A 22,336-nucleotide genomic window follows, 5' to 3' on the forward strand; every position below is an offset into this window, starting at 1 on the left:
AGGGCTATGGCTTGTTCACAGTCGTCATTAGGAAAGGCCAGGTGATGCAAATTGCAAAATTTTATAAATACTGATGCATCAACCTGTTTAGCACTCTGAAAATGAAAGTAAATGATGTTCACAAAGCAGAAGGAGGCTATAAGAAGATAGCAAAGCGTTTTCAGGTAGCCGTTTCCTCAGATTGTAACGTAATTAAGAAATGGCAGTTAACAGGAATGGTGAAGGTCAAGTTGAGGTCTGGAAAACCAAGAAAACTTTCCAAGGGAACTGCTTGTAGGATTGCTGGAAAGGCAAATCAAAACCCCTATTTGACTGCAAAAGACCTTCAGGAAGATTTAGCAGACTCTGGAGTGGTGGTGCACTGTTCTACTGTGCAGTGACAACTGCACAAATATGACCTTCATGGAGGAGTCATCAGAAGAAAACCTTTCCTGCATCCTCACCACAAAATTCAGCATCAGACGTTTGCAAAGGAACATCTAAACAAGCCTGATGCATTTTGGAAACATCCTGTGGTCTGATGAAGTTAAAATAGAACTTCTTGGCTGCAATGAGCAAAGGTATGTTTGGAGAAAAAAGGGTGCAGAACTTCATGAAAAGAACACCTCTCCAAATGTTAAGCATGGGGGTGGATTGATCGTGCTTTGGGCTTGGGTTGTAGCTAGCGCCATGGGGAACATTTCACTGGTAGAGGGAAGAATGAATTCAATTAAATACCAGCAAATTCTGGAAGCAAACATCACACCATCTTTAAAAAAGCTAAAGCTGAAAAGAAGATGGCTTCTACAACAGGATAATGATCCTAAACACACCTCAAAATCCACAGTAGAGTACCTGAAGAGGCACAAGCTGAAGGCTTTGCCATGGCCCTCACAGTCCCCCCACCTAAACATCATTGAAAATCTGTGGATAGACCTCAAAAGAGCAAGACGGCCCAAGAATCTCACAGAACTAGAAGCCTTTTGCAAGGAAGAATGGGCAAAAATCCCCCAAACAAGAATTAAAAGACTCTTAGCTGGCTACAGAAAGTGTTTACAATCTGTGATACTTGCCAAAGGGGGTGTTACTAAGTACTGACTATGCAGGATGCGCAAACTTTTGCTTCGGGCCCTTTTCCTTTTTTGTTATTTTGAAACCGTAAAAGACGGAAATAAAAAAAAATCTTACTTAAAATATTAAAGAAATGTAACTCTGTAACTTTATGCCTTTTGGAAATCAGTTCATTTTTTACTCACTTAGCTATTCACAGTAACAGAAATTTTGATCAGGGTGCCCAAACTTTTGCATGCTACTGTATAATGTTATCAGAACTATGATGTGGCCATTACAGAGACTTGGATGGCTCAGGGGCAGGAATGGTTACTTCAATCAAGTGCCAGGCTTTAGATGTTTCAGGTAGGGCAGGGAAGGAGGTGAAAGAGATGGGGGCGTGACACTGTTTATCAGAGATAGTGTCACGGCTGCAGAAAAGGTGGAAAACTTAGAAAGAATGTTTACGGAGTCTCTATGGGTGGAAGTTAGGAACAGGAAGGGGTCAATAACTCTACTGGGTGTTTTTTATAGATCACTCAACAGTAACAGCAACATCGAGGTGCAGATAGGGAGACAGATTCTAATAATAACATGACTGTTGTGGTGGGAGATTTTAATTTCCCAAATATTGACTGGCTTCTCCCTAGAGTGAGGGGTTTAGATGGGGTGGAGTTTATTAGGTGTGTTCAGGAAGGTTTCTTGACACAATATGTAGATAAACCTACAGGAAGAGAGGCTGTGCTTGATATTGTATTGGGAAATGAACCTGGTCAGGTGTCAGGTCTCTCCGTGGGAGGGCATTTTGGAATCTCTCTGGGTTAGAGATATATAATAACAGGTTATCTGCATATAGTAATACCTTATGTATCCCATTCTCACAAATAATATATTGGGTGAATCACAAAGAGTGATTGCCAAGGACTCTAAAGCATATCAAATTGCAAGGGACTTAAAGGACAGCCCTGTCTAGTACCTCAAAAAAGCCTGAAAAAGGGGGATCTCTGATTATTGGTAAGTACAGAAGTCAATCTAATCCAAGATATAAACTTTGGGCTAAAATTAAACGTTAATTTTGGCTTGTGAATGTGGTGTAGGCAGATACATTAGGGTCTTTTAAGAGACTCCTGGACAGGTATATGAGCTCTGAAAAATCGAAGGCTATGGGTAACTCTAGGTAATTTCTCAGGTAAAGAAACATGTTCGGCACAGCTTTGTAGGTTAAAGGGCCTGTATTGTGCCGTAGGTTTTCTATGTTTAGAAGTATTGAAATATAACAGCCAATTTTCCAAGTAAAATTCCTAAAGCAGTATGTGGTTACTAACTAATTAGTTTAATCTTGATTTGGGAGATAAATGTCAACCAGGAGTTAAAGCTTAATTTCCAGACTATATGTTGCTTGGTGGTTCAGAATTATTTTTATTTAACTAAGGAGGAAGACATGAGCTAGCTTCAGACTCAAAATAAACAGCACCCAATATTTTGGCCAATACCCCTCAGTATTAAAAGGCACCCACCTACATTTTATCCTTTAGTCTTTGAATGATTTAAATTTATAGCCAACTTGAAAGCAAATGTTTAGAAGCAATGCATATGTACAATGTCCTGGGTATGTTACTCAAAATGGCCTCTTTGGTTTGTTACAAGTAGGAATGTTTCTTTGTCGGATAAGTGTTTCTCTCGCCATTGTTTCACTTTAGAATGGCTGATACGGTAATTGTATTCATTTGTTAATCAATGGGTAATGTCATTGTGTCTTGTGATGCTGGGAACTTGGGGGAGGGGTTTTCGCGGGTTTTTTTGGAGAGGCTGAGGAAGACGCTGAGGAAGGTGGACGTGTGCTGGACTGCTCGTAAGACCACCGGGGTGGTCCCAGGTGCGACGGCCAGATGGGTCGATTGGTTCGTTGATTGAGCTCCAACGAGTGCACTAAACAGACTGAACTTTGATAAGTTGGCGCCTTTTGTTTTTTCCTTGTATATATATATATATATATATTGTTTTGCCTACTATTTTTTTAATTTTAGTAAACTCTGTGTTTTTCATAACGGTATTTGTTGTGGGTATGATACTGTTGGCGGGCACGAGGCATAAACTCGATTCTCACAGCACCTGCGTGTACGGGAGGTGGGTTGGTGAGTGTCTGGATCTCCTTTTCCCCTAGACATATACCAGCCTGTTGGGTAGGGGTTACACATAAAAAACCAATAGTTTCTTATTTTAGCTACATATTTCCTAAATACGATTCTTTACTAAAGTTACCTATTTTAAATACTTGTAAATTATTATTAATGCATAATCTTAATTTCAAACTCTTAACTGTTCACCCAAACTGCCTAAACAGAGGCCATGCTTTTAAAAAGATTAAAACTAAAATTTTTCATTGTTCCATACCTGACTGCATATCAAGAGCAGCTTGTAGTTTTGGTGGACAATAGATGGTATTTGCAGTTGTCCTGGCTGAGGTCAGGGCAGCTCGTGCCTTTGGTAAATTACTCAGTGCATGATATGTCTTGCTCTCCAACAGCTGAACTTCCACCAAAAGTGCCTTGTCATCCATCTTTTTCAGTTCACGAAGCAACCGTGATCCTGAAAAACAAAAGAGTCTTTTTTCAAAAAAGAAGTCCTAAACCGCATGTTCAATTTTACTAACATTAATCACTAACCACGAATCACAAGGTTAGCTAATTACTAATACTGACTACCCATTAACTGAACAAGTTCAGTAAGTATTGTTTTAAAAGGGTAATAATAATGGGGAAGAATAATTTGCATGCATGTACTATGTTTTTAAAATAGTAGTACTTTATACTTTTCCACTCACTGCTCAAATGCCACATATTATGATGTTGTAGAGAAAGGTGATCAAAATAGGGAAAGGTCATTAACAACTTGTAGTTATTAAAGGTAAATACAGAAATAGAGTAAAAGGACTCCTAAACTGTGGTTAAAAGAAAAAAATCAGTAATTTTTCATTGACATTTTATTTCCCTCATTTACTCATTTGTTACAATTCTGTAAAATATGGTGAATCAGTAACATGCAAGCCTCAGACATTTTAGGCTGACAAATGATTGTGCTTTACTGTCTCACAGATGAGAAGATAAACCCAGATTCCAAAAACTCATGCAGATAAACTTAAAAGATCCCAATAAGTGAAGAGTTTTACCTTGTTCCCCAATCAATATTCATTCTTAAAACATCAAAAAGACATGTATTTATGCTAAAATAGAATATCTATGTAAACAAGGTTTCTGGACATGTAATTTTGCTGCATGCAGACATGTTCCACAAGTGCTACAACATTAACTACAGAACACTTAAGCCTTTGTAAGATCTAAAAACCATGAAATCATTACACAGTTAAGAGGAAATTTTTGTTTTCCAGTAAAAATGGCACCAGCACACAATTCCACTGGCGACATTTTCCAGATATCAAAACCATCCAATTATTTCATTTTTTCTATACCTTCTGCTTGATCTTTTTGTCTTGTTTGTGTTATGGAAACTGTTGGCGCCTGTGACATTTAGTTTGAAATTTGATTGAAGGATTCAATGCCCTGCTGTGACCGGAGAGCTGCCTCATGAAAATCAGAGATGCAGGGGGTCTGCAAATGGTTAATTGGCAAGTGGGCGATCAGTTAATTTTTTGAATGTGAAGGGTGGGACTGGGGATTCAGTGAGACTGTTGCTGTCTATTTCTTTGAGTGGGAGGTTGGGGATTGTTATGTGTAGAGAATCGTGGACTGTTTTTTGGCTGTTCTTTGCTGTGGGCGAGGAAGGATTTTTGGGTCTGCGAGTTTTGTTTCCTTTCTTTTTCATTCGGGGATGGTGTTCTTTCAACAGCATTCAAGGTCTTTTTGTACTTAATGGCTACCTGGAGTAGCCAAATATCAAAGTTCTATTATACATGGGAATAGAATTAACCTATAAACCTTTGCTTTTTGTTTATTTGGTGAGCTGATGTTTAAAATAAATAAACTAACTTTAAAGAGCAAAGCTATTCCAAGAATGACTTATCAGCCTTATCTGGTAGATAAAAAGAAATTAAAAACAGCTAAAGTGACCCAAGGTGACATGGAAAGAAAAATGCAGGGAAGAGCCATGGTAGGGCAAAGAACAGCTCTGGAATCTAAACAGGTATTTTTTTGGATGATTGCCAAAATATGGGATACCAACATTAAAAACATTTTTACCCACTACACACTTCCAGAAAAAGCTATAATTCAGTAGTCACAAGACTATCCAGTTTCAGTTTGAAATATTAGGAACATGAGGGAATGGGGCATTTTGTCAGAATATGATGATTTCAGGACCAACACTCTTCTAGATCATATATCCAGTATAAATTCAGTAATTTGCATGCTATTTAGTAATAGGATTAAACCTATGAAAACACTGTGAGGAACTTAAGAGAAATATATTTCAAAAAAAGTATTTCTGTCTATATAGGCATACATGTTAGACTTCCCTTTTGCTGCCCTTGGTCCAGCTGCTTGAAAGTGAAGTATTACACCCCATTTCTCAGCCATTTTCTCTCTAAAAGTGGACCCTAGCAAGATTTTATACATTTAACAGAGCAGGACATAACTCAAGTAAAAAAAACATATTTATGCAGTACAAATTTTACCACATGTAACACCATTAAATAGCCAAATCCAAAAATTGTACAAAAATTATAATTGTACTTGAAAATTCAGGACGTAGCAACTGGGTATAGAGCACAATTTAAACTGGAAATCATAACAACTCCAAGATTTACAGTCAACTTATCTACAGAACCTTTGATTAAGCAAATTTATCTATATCTTTTTGACAAGTTACTTAAATGGTTAGGGAAATAATTAGGAAGTGGTTCAAGCAGAGGTTTCAAGCAGTTTAAAAGTAAAGTGGAGAAATCAAGAGAAAACTCAAGAGCTCAATACCTTAACACCAATTGGCAAAATTATAGACTAAAGAAACTACAAAATAAGATATCATTAGAAATAGAATTAGGAGGAGACAGATTTGTGGTTGTCTAATTGGAATGAAGAAGATTATAAATCTAACAAAGAAAAAACGGCTAAGTGAGAATTATTAAGTTGTAGTCAAGGTGGGCCCACTGATTTTAGATCAGTAATAGCTTTGTAGTGGTGTGCTACACGCAGCGCTAAAATTACGACACGGAGTCGGTAACTGCAGTCGAAGGAAAAACTTTATTCAAAAACTTCAGCCTCACTTTTAAGCCTCCCTCAACCTGCCCCCCATGGCGCAGAGGCTCCAAAGCTCTGTGCTCGCAAACCCCCGTAGGCTATCTAATTGTGAGTCGGTTCGGATGCGCCACATAACCCCCCCCCCCCCCCAGAACCGGCGATACACCCCCCAATGTCCACAGTCTGGGCCAGAACCTGCTTGGGAAGTCGGCCTCTGCGCCGAGGCGCCGGAAACTCGGCCGGTTGCGCCAGGTCCACATGGGCCGGTTTGAGGCGGTCCACCGTGAAAACCTCCTCTTTCCCCCCAACGTCCAGCACGAATGTGGACCCGTTGTTCCGTTGTAAACGGCCCCTCGTATGGCCGCTGCAGCGGCGGCCGATGCCGATGCCCGCCCCTTCGTACAAACACAAACTTACAGTTCTGTAGGTCTTTGGGTACACAGGTCGGGTGCCGCCCATGCTGTGAAGTGGGTATGGGGGCCAGGTTACCGAGCTTCTCGCGTAGTCTGCCCAGGACTGCTGCGGGTTCTTCCTCTTGCCCCCTTGGGGCTGGTAGGAACTCCCCAGGGACGACCAGGGGCGCGCCGTATACCAACTCGGCCGACGAGGCGTGCAGGTCATCCTTGGGCGCTGTGCGGATGCCGAGTAGGACCCAGGGAAGCTCGTCCGCCCAGTTGGCTCCTCGCAGGCAGGCCATGAGGGCCGACTTCAGGTGACGGTGGAAACGCTCCACTAGCCCGTTCGACTGTGGGTGGTAGGCAGTTGTGTGGTGCAGCTGAGTCCCCAAAAGGCTGGCCATAGCTGACCACAGGCTGAAGGTGAACTGGGCGCCTCTGTCGGAGGTAATGTGGGCTGGTACAACAAAGCGAGATATCCAGGTGGCGATCAGGGCTCGGGCGCAAGATTCGGAGGTGGTGTCGGTGAGTGGGACCGCCTCTGGCCATCTTGTGAACCGGTCCACGAAAGTCAGGAGGTGCCGCGCTCCGCGCGACACTGGCAGGGGGCCCACGATATCCACATGAATGTGGTCGAAACGCCGGTGGGCGGGATGGAACTGCTGCGGTGGGGCTTTGGTGTGCCGCTGCACCTTGGCCGTCTGGCAGTGCATGCACGTTTTGGCCCATTCACTGACCTGTTTGCGGAGTCCGTGCCAAACGAACCTGCTGGAGACCATCCGGACAGTTGTCCGGATGGAGGGATGCGCCAAGTTATGAATGGAGTCGAAAACGCGGCGCCGCCATGCTGTCGGGACGACTGGACGGGGCTGGCCGGTGGCGACGTCACAGAGTAGGGTCCTCTCACCTGGGCCTATGGGGAGGTCCTGGAGCTGCAAACCGGAGACTGCGGTTCTGTAACTCGGAATCTCCTCATCCGCCTGCTGCGCCTCTGCCAGTGCCTCAAAGTCTACCCCTTGGGAAAGGGCATGAACGGTAGGGCGAGAGAGCGCATCCGCCACGACATTGTCCTTACCCGAGACGTGCCGGACATCCGTCGTGTATCCAGAGATGTAGGACAGGTGGCGTTGCTGGCGGGACGACCAGGGGTCGGACGCTTTCGTAAACGCAAAGGTAAGCGGTTTGTGGTCCGTGAACCCGGTGAAGGGCCGACCTTCTAGGAAGTACCTGAAATGCCGGATTGCCAGGTAGAGCGCCAACAGTTCCCAGTCGAAAGCACTGTACTTAAGCTCGGGTGGTCGCAGGTGTTTGCTGAAAAACGCCAGGGGTTGCCAGCGACCTGCGATGAGTTGCTCCAGCACCCCACCGACTGCCGTGTTTGATGCGTCCACTGTGAGGGCGGTAGGGGCGTCCATTCTGGGATGTACTAGCATTGCGGCATTCGCCAAAGCTTCGGACAGCAGCAGGCGTATGTCCTCGGGCAGCTGCTCCAGGAATGCCTGCTCAAAAATGAGGCATGTGTGTCCGTCGGCCAGACACAACATCTCATTCATTAAAGCCGATGGAGGTCTGTCGCCCAAGCCATCCAGGTGCAGTAAACGGGCAGCCCGCTCGCACAGTGAGAGTCCGAAAGTCCTGAGGAGCAAGGCTTTGAATTCCGTGTACTTGCCCTCTGCCGGGGGCGACTGTACGAACTCCGCGACCTGGGCCGCTGTGTCCTGGTCGAGGGAGCTCACCACGTAGTAGTAGCGGGTGTCTTCTGAGGTGATCTGGCGAACGTGGAATTGGGCTTCGGCTTGCTGGAACCATAGGTCCGGGTGCTGTGTCCAGAAACCCGGCAGTTTCAACGAAACCGCATGAACAGAGGCGGCGTCGGTCATTTCTGGTCCAAAAATCGTTTGGACCGTCGGGGTCACCAATTGTAGCGGTGTGCTACAAGCAGCGCTAAAATTACGACACGGGAGTCGGTAACTGCAGTCGAAGGAAAAACTTTATTCGAAAACTTCAGCCTCACTTTTAAGCCTCCCTCAACCGGCCCCCCATGGCGCAGAGGCTCCAAAGCTCTGTGCTCGCAAACCCCCGTAGGCTATCTAATTGTGAGTCAGTTCGGATGCGCCAGGAAATGGGTCGCCACAGCGTCATTGAAAAGTATAGCACAGAAACAGGCCCTACAGCCCAACTGTTTAAATGTGCTGAGCCATTTAAACTGCCTACTCCCACTGACCTGGACTGGAACCATAGGTCTCCAAACCCCTACCATCCATGTACCTATCCAAACTTTTTTTAAATGTTAAAATCAAGTTCATATGCAGCATTTGTACTGGCAGCTCATTCCAACTCTCACGAAACTTTGAGTGAAGACGTTTCTTCTCCTGTTCCCCAAAACATCTTTAACCAAAGATCTTTCATTGTAGTCCTATTCAAACTCAAAAGAAAAAGCCTGCATGCAATTACCCCTCATAACTTTGAAAACCTCTATCAAATCTCTCCTTCTATATCTCGAGGAATAAAATCCTAATCTATTCAATCTTTCCTTATATCACAGGAGTTCCTGAACCGGCAAAATCTCGATAATTTCTCTGTTCTCTTTCAAACTTACTCACGTCTTCCCTGTACGTAACAAACCAAAAACTACATTCAATACACCAAATTAGGCTTCACCAAAGTGTCTTCAAAACAACACCCCACCTCCTGTACCTCAATAGTTTGAGGTTTATGAAGTTCAATGTGGCCAAAAGGTTTCTTGTCTACTTATGATGCCATTTCCAAAGAATTATGGACATTATTCCCAGGTCACTTTGCTGTACCATAATCCTCAGTGCCCTACTATGTAAGATCTTCTTAGGGTAGTCCTAAAAAAGAACACCTTACACTTCACACAAAGTGCTGGTGGAACACAGCAGGCCAGTTAGCATCTAAGGGAAGAAGTACACTCCACATTTCGGGCCGAGACACTTCATCAGGATTAACTGAAAAAGATAGTAAGAGATTTGAAAGTAGGAGAGGGAGGGGGAAATCCAAAATGATAGAAGACCAGAGGGGGAGGGGTGAAGCTAAGAGCTGGAAAGTTGATTGACAAAAGGGAAAGGATCATGGGACGGGAGGCCTAGACAGAAAGAGAGGGAGGGGAGCACCAGAGGGAGATGAACAGGCAAAAAGTGATTGTGAGAGGGGCAGAGAGAGGCAAAAAGGGGGGAATGAATGAATGAATGAATGAATCAATCAATCAATCAATAAATAAGGGATGCAGTATGAAGGGGAGGACAGGCATTAACGAATGTTAAAGAAATCAGTGTTCAAGCCATTAGGTTGGAGGCTACCCAGACAGAATATAAGGTGTTGTTCCTCCAACCTGAGTGTGGCTTCATCTTGACAGTATCATGGATAGACATATCAGAATGGGAATGGGGTGTGGAATTAAAATGTGTGGCCACTGGGAGATCCACCTTGCAGATTAAAATCTATCTGCTATTTTTCAGCCTACCTTTCCAGTTATTCCAGATCTAACTGCAAGAGATGATAGCATTCCTCACCAGCTATCCACTACACCCCTTCTTCAACAATTTCCCATGTGGAACCTTGTCAAATGCCTATCTAAAATGCATGTAGACATCATTCACTGCCTTTCCTTCATCAACTTTCTTGGTAACTTTCCAGAAAACTCTATAAAATTTATTAGACATGACCTACCACACACAAAGCCATGTTGTCCATCCTTAATTAGTCTATGTCTATCCAAATACTTAGCTATCCAATCCCTTGGAATACCATCCAATAATTGGATACGGTGAGCGAGCAGGTAAGTGGACATGAGGCTAGGTTTACTTCAGCCATGTGATCTCCTGGGCCAGTTTTCGATAGCCTGGATGGGTCAGAGAGGAATTTTCCAGATTTTTTCTCCTCAATTGGCAAATCGTTTTTTTTCCCCGGGTGATCACATGGATTTGGACAGGATGAATAATAAAATAAAATGGGCGGCAAGGTGCAGCCTATAATTTCCTGGCTTATTCTTAGAGCCTTTCTGAACAATGAAACAATGTTGGCTATCCTCCAAATCTCTAGTACATACCCTGAAGCTAAGGATAATTTAAATACCACTGCTAGGGCCCCAGCTATTTATCCACCCAGGATAAATTGCCTCAGGACAGCAAACAACTCCCCATCTGTAATCTCAGTACTGCTTTGCCTGACTTCTATGGATTCTGTGACTGTCTTCTGAGTAAATATAAAAGCAAAAAAAATTCAATTAAGATAACCCCCTCTCTTTTGGCATCACACATGGATTACCATTCACATTTTGCAAAATACCAATTTTGTCCCTTGTAATTCTTTCGCTCTTTAACAACCAGCTGCACAGGTTGACTCTGTGGTTAAGAAAGCATACAGTGTATTGGCCTTCATCAATCATGGGATTGAGCTTAAGACCTGAGACGTAATGTTACAGTTATATAAGACCCTGGTCAGACCCCACTTGTGAGTACTGTGCTCAGTTCTGGTCACCTCACTACAGAAATTACGCGGAAGCAATAGAAAGGGTGCAGAGGACATTTACATGGATATTGCCTGGATTAGGGAGCAAATCTATGAGAATAGGTTAAGTGAACTGGGCCTTTTCTCCTTGGAGCAACTGAAGGTAAGAGGTGACCTGATAGAAGAGTATAAGATAGTGAGCGGCATTTATTATGTGGATAGTGGCTTTTTCCAGGGCTGAAATGGCTAGCACGAGAGGGCATAGTTTTAAGGTGCTTGGAAGGAGGTACAGAGGAAATGTCAGGGAAAAGTATTTTACTCAGAGAGTGGTGAGTGCGTGGAATGGGCTGCCGGCAACGGTGGTGGAGGTAGATACGATGGGGTCTTTTAAGAGACTCCTGGAAAGGTACATGGAGCTCAGTAAAATAGAGAGCTGATAACCCTAGGTGATTTCTAAAGTAAGGACATGTTCAGCAATGCACTGTGGGCCAAAGGGCTGCAGGTTTTCTATGTAACATATCTGTAGAATTCCTTAGGTCTGTGCTTCCCCTTTTATGCCAGGACAACCTCATGCCTTCTTTTAGCCACCTTTATTTCCTTTTTAAGTGGCATTTCTACACCTAATTTGTTCTTACCTGCCTGTACCTACTATGCACTTCCTTTTTTTTCCCTCAACAGTACCTCAGTATCTCTTGAAAACCAAGGCTGCCTACTTTTTAGCCTTTACTTTTTTTCTCTACCTTTTATTCTGACTGGCACATACAAGACTTGTACACCCAAGATTTTATTTTTGAAGGTCTCCCACTTAACAAATGCACTTGGCAAGAAAACAGCCTGTTAAAATTCACACTTGCCAGATTCTTTGCGATCCAAACAAAATTGGCCTTTCTCCAATTTAGAATCTTTCACCAATTTACTTGAAAAGTCTCAGCCAAAAACCTAAACTCGAACTTGACCTCAACAACAGATATATCGGGGGGATACAAAGAATTTTTATTGTTTTACACAGAATGTAGTTGATATCTGGAAAGTGGTGGAAAAAGCAATTAGAATCACAACAAATAAAGAACAAGCTAAGAACCTATTGTGAGATAATAGGATTGTTTTAAGGGAAATCCACAAATCTACTGATATGGTAAATTGTTTCTATGTTAGAGAAAATGAAAAAAATGGTTTAAGCTTCAGAAATTGCAAGGTAAAGAAATGGAATTAGTGGAAATGGAATTGAGTCTATACAGGCAACATACAAGTTAAATGTTTTTAACACTTAACTGAATAAAATTTGCTGTTGATTGAATACTGGATGTCAAACAAACACACTTGAAAATGCAAATGCAATGGAGAAATTAACGGAGGTTAATTTCTTAATACATTAAGAAAATATGGCTTTCGAATAGTATTGCTGCGAAGAAGTTGAAAGTGGCAAGGGTACAATCCCAGAAAAAAATATTGTACAAAAAAATCAACATAGTATTAAAAATATATAAGGATTAGAAGATATAAAGCAAAAATAGTATGGTTGCAGGAAATCATATAACATCAAATGCTGAAATACTCAAGAGCTCAGGAAGCATGTGTGAAAGAGAGAAAAGTCAATGTCTATTTGCAATGATCTTCCATATGAACCAGCTAATTTCACCAGTGCCGAGACTTATTATTCTTCTAAACAATCCAATTTTTTACTCAGTTTATGTAATTTCAGTACTCGGAGATATAATAACAATAATAAATTATAGAGCCCTGCCCTCTGGTGGATCATTTATAAACAATAAATAATCTATCCAACAGATGAAAAGCAGTATCAATAGTTACCTAATTGCAATGCCTCCTGGTACCTTTTAGTGTCAAAGTACAGAGAAACCAAACGAGCCTGTATAAAAATATTAAAATGGTTAATATATATTTGCTTTTAGCTGGTCTGAATGTGGTCACTTAGTGTAACACATTTTGAAGTACAGTAAAAGATGCAAAAAAAAGCATTATAATTGCACTGACAAACTCTGTGCATTCATCACACTTTAGATGTGTGAATGATTGTACTTACTGTCATCCTAAAGTGAATAAGATGTCATCAACACTGTAACAAATTTTAATTAGATTCTTTAGGGAAAAATGGTCAACAGTGAAAACTATTTTTTGCATGAAGTGAATTAATCACCTGTCAATATTCAAGCTGCAACTCCCAAATTATTCTTCGGCACCTACTATCAAAAAAGGCATATCCAAGGTAAGGCAGCTGCTGATCAAGTTCTGGCAGAAGTGTTTTCACACAAAATGTTTTCACTTTCCCACAGAAGTTGCCCATCTCATCGAAGGCTTCCAAAACATTGATGCATTTTTAATGATACTCTACTGAATTCACCAGTCTGGTCATTAACTGTAAAATTCATGGCACCACTGAATGCAAGTGGAAAAGAATAAATTATAGAATACTACAGCCCAGAAACAGGCCCTTCAGCCATTTTAATCTGCATCAAGGTGTTATTTTACCTAGTCCCATCCCATAGCCTTGCAAATTCATTTACTTACCTAACCTTTTCTTAAGTATTTCAATCAAACCCATATCCACCATTTCCACCAGCAGTTCATTCAACACTCTGTACTTTGAAGAATTTCCCCTGAAGTAACCTTAAATATTTCTCTTTAACCTATGACTTCTACTATTTTCTCCTAAACTTAGTGGGGAAAAAATATAATTTGTACCTCTATTAAATCTCCCCTCCAGGGAAAAGAGAATAAAGTCCTAACCTACCCTTTTCTATAATTCAGATCCTCAAATCCTGTTAATATTCTTGTAAAATTTCTGTTTTCTTTCCATCTTATTGTTAAATCTTCCCTGGAATACAATACCTTCTCCAAATTTATCAAATCTTAAACAACTTCAACATATCATCATAAGATCTGTACTTAATATTTTCAAGTTCAAGTTGTTTATTTTTATTCAACCATATCCTTCTATGTTGCAAATGAAATAACATTGCCCCAGACCAAGGCGCACATTGCAATACATAAAATAATATTACCTCAAACTAACAAATAATAAGGTACATATACAAGTTAAAAAGTAAACAGTAAAGTTACCAGTATTTTATATGATGAGACCAGGGTGGTGGCAGAGAGATTAGTAGACTTACAGCCTGAGGGAAGAAGCAGTTCATCACCCTATCAGTTTTTTTCCTAATTCTACGCTATCTCCTGTTTATCAGTAGATCAAATAGAATGTAAGGGTCCAGTGTATGCAGTGTTCCTGGTAAATATCTGTAATGGTGCACTCCCAGAAACATGGTGTTCCAAATCCTTTAAAGGAGAAGCCATCTATGTTTGGTGAGCAGTGGTCAGCCTGCACCTTCCTAAAGTCCAAAATCATCTCTTTACCACATTGAGAGTTGTTGTGGATGCACCATTCTACCAGTCTTTCTACCTCCTCTGTGTACATCGCCTCATCATTGTTGTTGGCGAGGCTAACTACTATTGTGTTATTGGTAAAATTGATGATATAGTTTGAACTAGACCATATATCAGCAGCACTTATTCTTAGAGCTTTTCTTGAAGAACAGTACAGTTTCTTGAAGTATTCTCCAGTCCTCTGAAACTACATTATTGTCCTGGGCATTTGAAATAACTGTGCCACTGCCCCTGCAACTTCTGCACTCGCCTCCCACAAGGTCAAGAGAACACCTAATCAGGTCCTGGGATTTATCCACATTAATTTTCCTCAAGGGAAGAAGAACTTCAAACTTTGAAGCACATCATTCTCTATCTTATCAGACAACGAACTCTGCCATTTTGCCTCATTTTTATAGATCATGTCCTTCTCCTGAGTAAATACAGAAGCAAAAATTTACATTTAAGATCTCACACATCTCTTTTGGTTCCACACAATTTTGACCCTTTCTATACTTTTGTTCTTAATAAATTTGCATAAGTTCTTGGGATGTCCTTCACCTTGCCTGACAAACAAACTGTATCTTCTTTTAGCCCTCCTGATTTCCTTCTTAGCATTCTCTTGTTTTTCTTATATTCCTCTCTTGGCATCTTGGCGTGTGGCCAAGTGGCTAAGGCATTTGTCTAGTTATATGAAGGTCACTAGTTAGAGCCTTGGCTCAGGCTGCGTGTGTGTTCTTGAGCAAGGTACTTAACCACACATTGCTCTGTGACGACACCGGCAGCTGTATGGGTCCTAATGCCCTTTTCTTGGACAACACTGGTGGCATGGAGAGGGGAGATTTGCAGCTTGGGCAACAGTCAGACTTCCATTAAAAAAAAGTGCCCTGGCTTGCGCCCTGGAAACTTTCCGAAGTGCAAATCCATGGTCTATCAAGACTAACATCCTAGCTACCTACTCCTCAAACACCTAATTTGTTCTTTGCTGTCTAGCCTCATTTACATACCTCATTCTTCTTCTAACCAGGGTTTCAACATTTCTCAAAAACTAAGGTTCTCTGAACTTGTTAGCCATACCTTTTATTCTAAAATGAACACAGGAACAGTTTTTCCCAGTTTTTCACTTTTGGGAAGCCTTCTAAAGGACTCACTTTTGTCAGAAGACAACCTAACCCAATCCATACTGGCCAGATACTTTCTGAAGACCTTGTGTGTCATGGTCCCTAAACCAGATGGTAGTATTCAGTTTTGTATAGATTACTGGAAGGTAAATGCTGTAACAAAAACTGAAGCATATCCAATCCCTAGGGAGGATGATTGCGTGGACAAGGAGGGAAAAGCTAGGTTCCTCACAAATATCAATTTGTTAAAGGGGTATTGATGTGTGCCACTGATAAGGGGAGAGAAATCTCTGCATTTGTAATGCTATCTGGGTTATATGAATACAATGTTGGAATGAAGAATGCTCCAGGAACCTTCCAAAGAATGATTAATTCAGTAATTAAAGGTTTAAAACATACAGATGCCTATATCGATGATTTAGTCACAAGGAATGAGGCTTGGGAAATACACATCTTAGCAGTGGAAAAGTTGTTTCTGAGAGCTCTCAAAAGCCAACCTTACCATTAACCGAGCTAAGAGTGAATTTGGCCGTGCTACTGTGACCTATCTGGGTTACGTTGTAGGTCAAGGCAGGTTGGCTCCTGTTCAAGCAAAAGTTCAGGCCATTTCGGAGGTTCCCACTCCAACCGGTAAAAAGGCTCTCAGAAGATTCTTGGGAATGGTAGAATAAGATAGTAACTTCTGCAAGAACTTTGCTGAGACTGCCCTCCCACTGACTAACCTCGTAAGGAAAGGCAAAAAATTTGTTTGGAAAAAGCCTCATCAGGAGGCCTTTGATAAATTGAGAACTACCTTATGTCACCAACCTGTGCTCAGGTCACCTGACTTTGTAAAGTCCTTTTCTTTAGCTGTGGGTGCCAGTGACAAGGCTGAAGGAGCAACATTACTCCAAAGGTATAACTGTGATAATGATGACCATCCTGTGGCTTACTTTTCTAAGAAATTTAATGGACACCAAAGAAGTTATTCAAGCATAGAGAAGGAATTATGATCCCTTATTTTGGCTCTGCAACATTTTGAAGTGTATGTTGGCACAACTCAGAAACCACTTGTGGTTTACACCAATCATAACCCTTTAGTATTTTTGAGTAAAGTAAAAAACAAAAATAGATTACTGAACTGGAGTCTAATTTTACAGGAATATGATCTTTTAACAACTCATATTAAAGGTAATGTAATTGCCTACTGTTTGACCAGATGTTGAATTTGCAATGGATCTTTTTTATTTAATGGGATGAAATTTGATATTTGTGTTCAGACCTGTAATATATTAGTTTGTAGAGTGCTGTATGATAACCATATATGTATGGTACATTTCATAGATTTTGTACATTTGTATGTTGTGTCATGCTCTTGATAGATCAAAATTTTCTCTCTTTGGGGGGAGGTGTAATGACACCAGTTTCAACACCTGGGATGGTATGTGAACCAGAAATCTGTGACTTTGTTTCTGTAAGTGTCATGCGTGGTCCTACCCCAAGAGTATAAAAGAAGCAGCGGGATTGCTCCAGCAAGACACACTTTGGGAGACCCACTTTGGTGGCGAGTCGTGTTTGGAGTCGTTAGTTAAAGTGAAGAGTGCAAGCTTTGTTCAAACCCAAAGGGAGTGGGCAGTCATTAACGCTGTGCATTTCAGAGGTGAGTGACGTTTCGTAATCCAACCTGGATTTTTGGCACCCACTTTGTTGACCCCTGCAAAATCTCAGGTATGTAATGACCAGTCCTGGAAGAGGGACTTCTCCTGCCAGTTACGTGGTGAAATTCGCAATTTTTGTGGACTCTTCAAAACACAGCGCATCGTGAACTTGCTTCCACTGTAAAGATACGGTGGCCGCTTGGTGAGATCGCGTTCGCGAGGTACTGTGTGTGTCTGCCGAATCGCCTTCAGAAAGGTACAGTGGCCGTTTTGGCGTATCTCTGCAGGACTCGCTTCTTCACTGTATTTTGAATCTCCGTCTTCAAGATCAACACTTCACTACACTTCGAAATTAAAAGTCTCTCCTTTCAATTCCCCCATGAATCCCTTGAAACTTTCTTAACTGACATTCTGAGACTGTGCTCCAGTAAGACTCCGTTAGGAACTGCTTCTATGTTTAACTGTTTGGGAGCTATAGCTATAACATCATTTTCAGTTAGTCACTTGTTTAATTTTTCAAGTTTCTGCTAGTGTTAATAAATTCTGCTGCTTTCTGATAATATCCTGACTCCATTCCACATCTATTATTGCTGGTTCCACGTAACAATGGAAAATGAATTTTTGAAAATTCAGAATTTGCTGACACACTAATGCCAAGGTCAAAAACTAAACATCTAAAATAAAATTGACATTAAAAAAATCCCGAGGTGTAAAAGAACTACCTAGTTATATAGATACATTAAAGATGTGTATACATATACATATCGTCCACGGATATATATATAAATTTTTTTAAATTATTATAATTAAAATGGTATTTTTATAATGATTTCCTTTTATATACAGTGTATATATAACTAAAAAAATACCAAATGCAACAAATAAAATACAAATTTACATCAGATGACGTGTTGTAGCTATAAAATGTGGGAGCTGGTGGATCCGATTGTTGTTCTAGTGACCACATCTGCAACATGTGTTGACTTTTTGTGGATCTTGGGCTCAACGGTTGAATTTCAAACACTGCAGTACATTAAGGAAGGAAAGATATTCCTGGAGACTGGGTTTCAGAAGGCATTAGTTAGTTAAATCTGTCTATGACCAGGTACAAGAGGGTGCAGCTACAAGGGTGTAGGGTATATCCCAGACATAATGCTGGAGCAGCCTCAGACCTTGAGCTTGCCCAAGAAAAAGAAGATTGATCCTCCCTGAGAGGATGACACTGGAAGAAAGATATGCAAATGAATTGTGAAATTGTGGTTCAAGGAACCCTTTAAAACAGTGGTGTCAAACTACCAGGCCTGCAAAGGGGTCCAATCTGGCCCGTGGGATGATTTGGGAGAAAAAAAGTATATTCATGACCATTTATTATGTATCAGTATGACAGCCATACAAAAGGGGCAGTTAATCACCCGCTGTGCATAAGCACCTACCACCCTGTACTGAAGACCACCAGGGCCCCACTTATGTAGTCAGACACAGTATAGACGCACAGAGTCCTCGGGTCAGTAACACCTGTAGACCTGTAACACCTGTAGACTGTTTGCTGCTGTGGTTCAAAATGCCTTCCAAGAAAAGAAATGTTGACATCAAAGGTCAGATATTCAACAACTGTAAAGATCGTTTTTCCTTCTGTGAGGTCAACGGCAAACCAGTGTGTCTGATATGCTCGCAACAAGTGGCTGTGGCAAAAGAGCACAATATCAAACCACACACGGAGAAAAATATAACAAGTACGGCTCAGAACGCAAAAGGTAAATGAGCTTGAAGCAGCTCTGAAAAAACAGCAATCACTGTCAAGGCCAGCTATATCATTGCCAACAAAATAGGTGCTACGTTGAAGCCATATTCAGAGGGGGAATTCATCAAAGCATGCATGCTGACGGTGGCTGAGCTGGTATGCCCTGAGAAGAGACAGGCTTTTGGTAATATCAGCTTGTCAAGAAATACAATGGCAGAGAGAATCGGGAACCTTGCAGGAGATTTGAACAGTCAACTAAAAGACAAAGTGAAGTCAATTATTGCGTTCTCTATTGCAATTGATGAGATGTAGCTCAATTGGGAATACTTATTCATAGTGTTGATGCATCTTTGACCGTCATCAAGGAGTTTGTGGCGATGATGCCCATGACAAACACCACAGTGGTGAACGACATTTTCTCCAGCCTCACTGAGGCCTTGGACAGACTGGGGGTTGACTGGAGTCACGCTGTCAGCGTGGCAACAGATGGCGCACCACCCACGGTCAGGAAAAGGGCAGGCGTTGTTGTGAAACTCAGAGAGAAAGTTCAGACAGAGAATCCAGAGCAGGAATTCTGGAATTTTCATTGTATTATACACCAAGAGGCATTACGTAGCAGGAGTCTGAAAATGGACAATGTCATGGATGTAGTAATCAAAACGGTTAATTTTATTAGAGCTAAGGAACTCAACCACCAGCAATTTGACTCTCTTTTGTCTGAAAGTAATATTGGACATGGCCTACCCTACCACATTGAAGTCAGCTGGTTGAGCAGAGGGGTTCTGCTCAAACATTTTTTTTCAATTATGTGCAGGAATTGGACTATCATGAACGAGAAAGGGAAGCCAGTGGCAGAGTTGGATAACCCAGACTGGCTTCATGATCTCGCATTTTTGGTGGATATAACAGAGCACTGTGCTTAATGTTAACATGCAAGGCCGGATCAAATTTATTAAGGAATACTATGACAGCATTCGTGCCTTTCAAATTAAATTAGGCCTGTGGGAGATGCAACTATCCCAGAGCAACCCAGCTCATTTCCCCTCTTTGCAGTCTATGTGTGTCGCTCATGGGAATAATGACAACATGGACAGGTACAAGGACAAAATACCATGGCTGAAAAGTGAGTTTCAGAATCATTTCCAAGTCTTTACTCAGGTCAAGAAAGAATTCTCACTATTTTGCTCACCATTTGCCATCACCACAGCATCAGATGTGCCGGAGGAACTCCAAATGGAACTAACTGAAATTCAGTGTAACTTGGCTTTGAAATATAAATTTGAGACTGTAGGTCTGGACTCATTCTGTTCCTGGGTGACAGACTTTGCCTCAGAGATCCTTTGTATGTTCGAGATAACATATCTCTGTGAGCAGGCGTTCTCCACAATGAACATTAACAAATCCAAACTGCGCTCGCAGCTGACACACAGAAATCTAAGTGACATTATGAAAATCACGACTGCCCAGAAACTGGTCCCTTATGTTGACAGGCTGGTTAAAGCCAAGAGATGTCAGGTGTCTGGAAGCAGCAAGTGAAAAATGAGTGACACTGTTCAATGCACTGAGACATGTAAGCAAAATGCATAGCAAAATATTGAGTGTCATAATATTGTGATTCATTCATTTTCTGACTATACTATTATTGTAAACGTGATCACTTCAATAAAAATTAGAGGCTAATTGTGTTCACTGTCTGAGTTCGATTGCTGGAAAAAAAATTAGGTGCAGTTGTGTAGCCTACATTTACAATTTGTTTCGTTAGGTCTACATTTGTGTCTGCTAATGTTCAATTTCAAATGGTTTATTAATGGAAAGAGTGTGGCTCCCAAAACAATCTTAGCCGAAATAGCATCGTTTTTTCTCTCTCTCATCACAACTTTCTTGTAGCCTATGACTGTAAGTTAATACCAATCATAAAAATGCTTGCTAAGCAATCTTCTTCATAAGAAACAAAATTCGTAAAGTAAAACACCTTGTAGTTATAACAGAGACTTAGACACCTAACAGCAGGTTGAAAAAACGAAGGCAACAACAGCTGTGGGAGCACGTGCATGTGCATTCCCACGTGCACAACTGAACCGGCCCACATGAAGTCGCATTTTGTCCAATCTGGCCTATGAGCTAAAATGAGTTTGACAACCCTGCTTTAAAAGAAGGTGGAGAGAAGAGCATGTTTTAACTTGGATAGTTTAGTCAGGTGAATAAACATGATTCTGTATCACAAGGATCAAGAATGTTGAGGACTATACTGTCTGCCTGTTGTCATGAGATGTCATCGAACCTGCAGAAGAGTTTGTAAAGCCAGGGGAAGGATCCCTTGGTCATGATCCATTATATACCAAATATGCAGGAAGAACAAAGGAAGAGGTTCTACTGGAGGAATTTGAACAGATAGGCATTAAAGCGCAGAACCAGAAAGTTAATCATCTCTGGATTGTTACATGAGCCATGTGCAAATTATTAAAGGGTTAAAAGATCAGGGAATTAAATGTGTGGTTCAAAGTTTGATCTGGAGAAGTGATTTTGAATTCATAGCACACTGACATGCAAACTGGGGAAGGAGCTATTTCAGTGGGATAGTCCCAGTGCAAGTTTTTGAGAATAGTCAAGGCTTAAATAGGCCAAAGGAACTACTTCTGTGCTGTCCCCCTATGTCTCTTATCATATTATGATCACTGCTCCTAAGAATTCTGGTCCATTTCACAAATATTCATATGTCCAGTCCGTTAAAATACGTTCCAATTACTTCCCCAAACCTGATGTCAGGCTTACTGGCCTATAATTTCCTAGTTTCTGTTTAGAGCCTTTTTTAAACAGTGGAACACTGGCTATATACTCCAATCCTCTGGCACCTCTCCTGTCATTAGGGATGCTTTCAATACCTCTGCTAGGGCCCCAGCAATTTCTGCACATGCTTCTCATAGAGTCCAAGGGAACACCTTGTCAGAGCCTGGGGGGTTTTCTGTCTGATTTGCCTCAGAGTAGCAAATAGCTCCTCTCTGTAACTTGTACAGGGTTCATGAAGTTGATGCAGCTTCTATAAACTCTGTAGCCATCTCCCAAGCAAATATAGAGAACTAACTTTGCAGTTTGACAAGGAGAAGATAAGATCTGATGTATTGGGTATTATACTGAAGTAAAAGAAACTACAAAGTCTTAAGAGAAAATCTGGCCAAAATTGACTGGAAATTACACTAGCTGGAATGACAACAGATGGAAGCAGTTTCTGGGAATAATGTGGAAGACGTAGAATTTGTTCATCCCAAAGAAGTCATTAGGTAATAATAGATTTGGCAGAGTTCTAATTAATTCTGCTTTTTTATTTAAATATATAATTTGTTACAGTTTGTGTTTTTTATACCTTTTT

At 41.3% G+C, this 22,336-nt stretch overlaps 1 protein-coding gene across 2 annotated transcripts in view; it reads right to left on the minus strand.

The window, feature by feature from the left end:
* The window catches only part of LOC132390262 (26S proteasome non-ATPase regulatory subunit 11-like), a 159,736-nt gene that overhangs the window by 88,941 nt on the left and 48,459 nt on the right, over positions 1-22,336 (minus strand). For both annotated transcript variants that reach the window (XM_059962872.1, XM_059962873.1), the window contains 2 exons: positions 12,899-12,956; positions 3,424-3,618 (listed from right to left, as the gene is read on the minus strand). In XM_059962872.1, the coding sequence (XP_059818855.1) occupies positions 3,424-3,618; positions 12,899-12,956 (253 nt within the window). The remainder of the gene's footprint in view (positions 1-3,423; positions 3,619-12,898; positions 12,957-22,336) is intronic.

Source organism: Hypanus sabinus, unplaced genomic scaffold (genome assembly GCF_030144855.1).
Source record: "Hypanus sabinus isolate sHypSab1 unplaced genomic scaffold, sHypSab1.hap1 scaffold_822, whole genome shotgun sequence".
NCBI classification, from domain to species: Eukaryota; Metazoa; Chordata; class Chondrichthyes; order Myliobatiformes; family Dasyatidae; genus Hypanus; species Hypanus sabinus.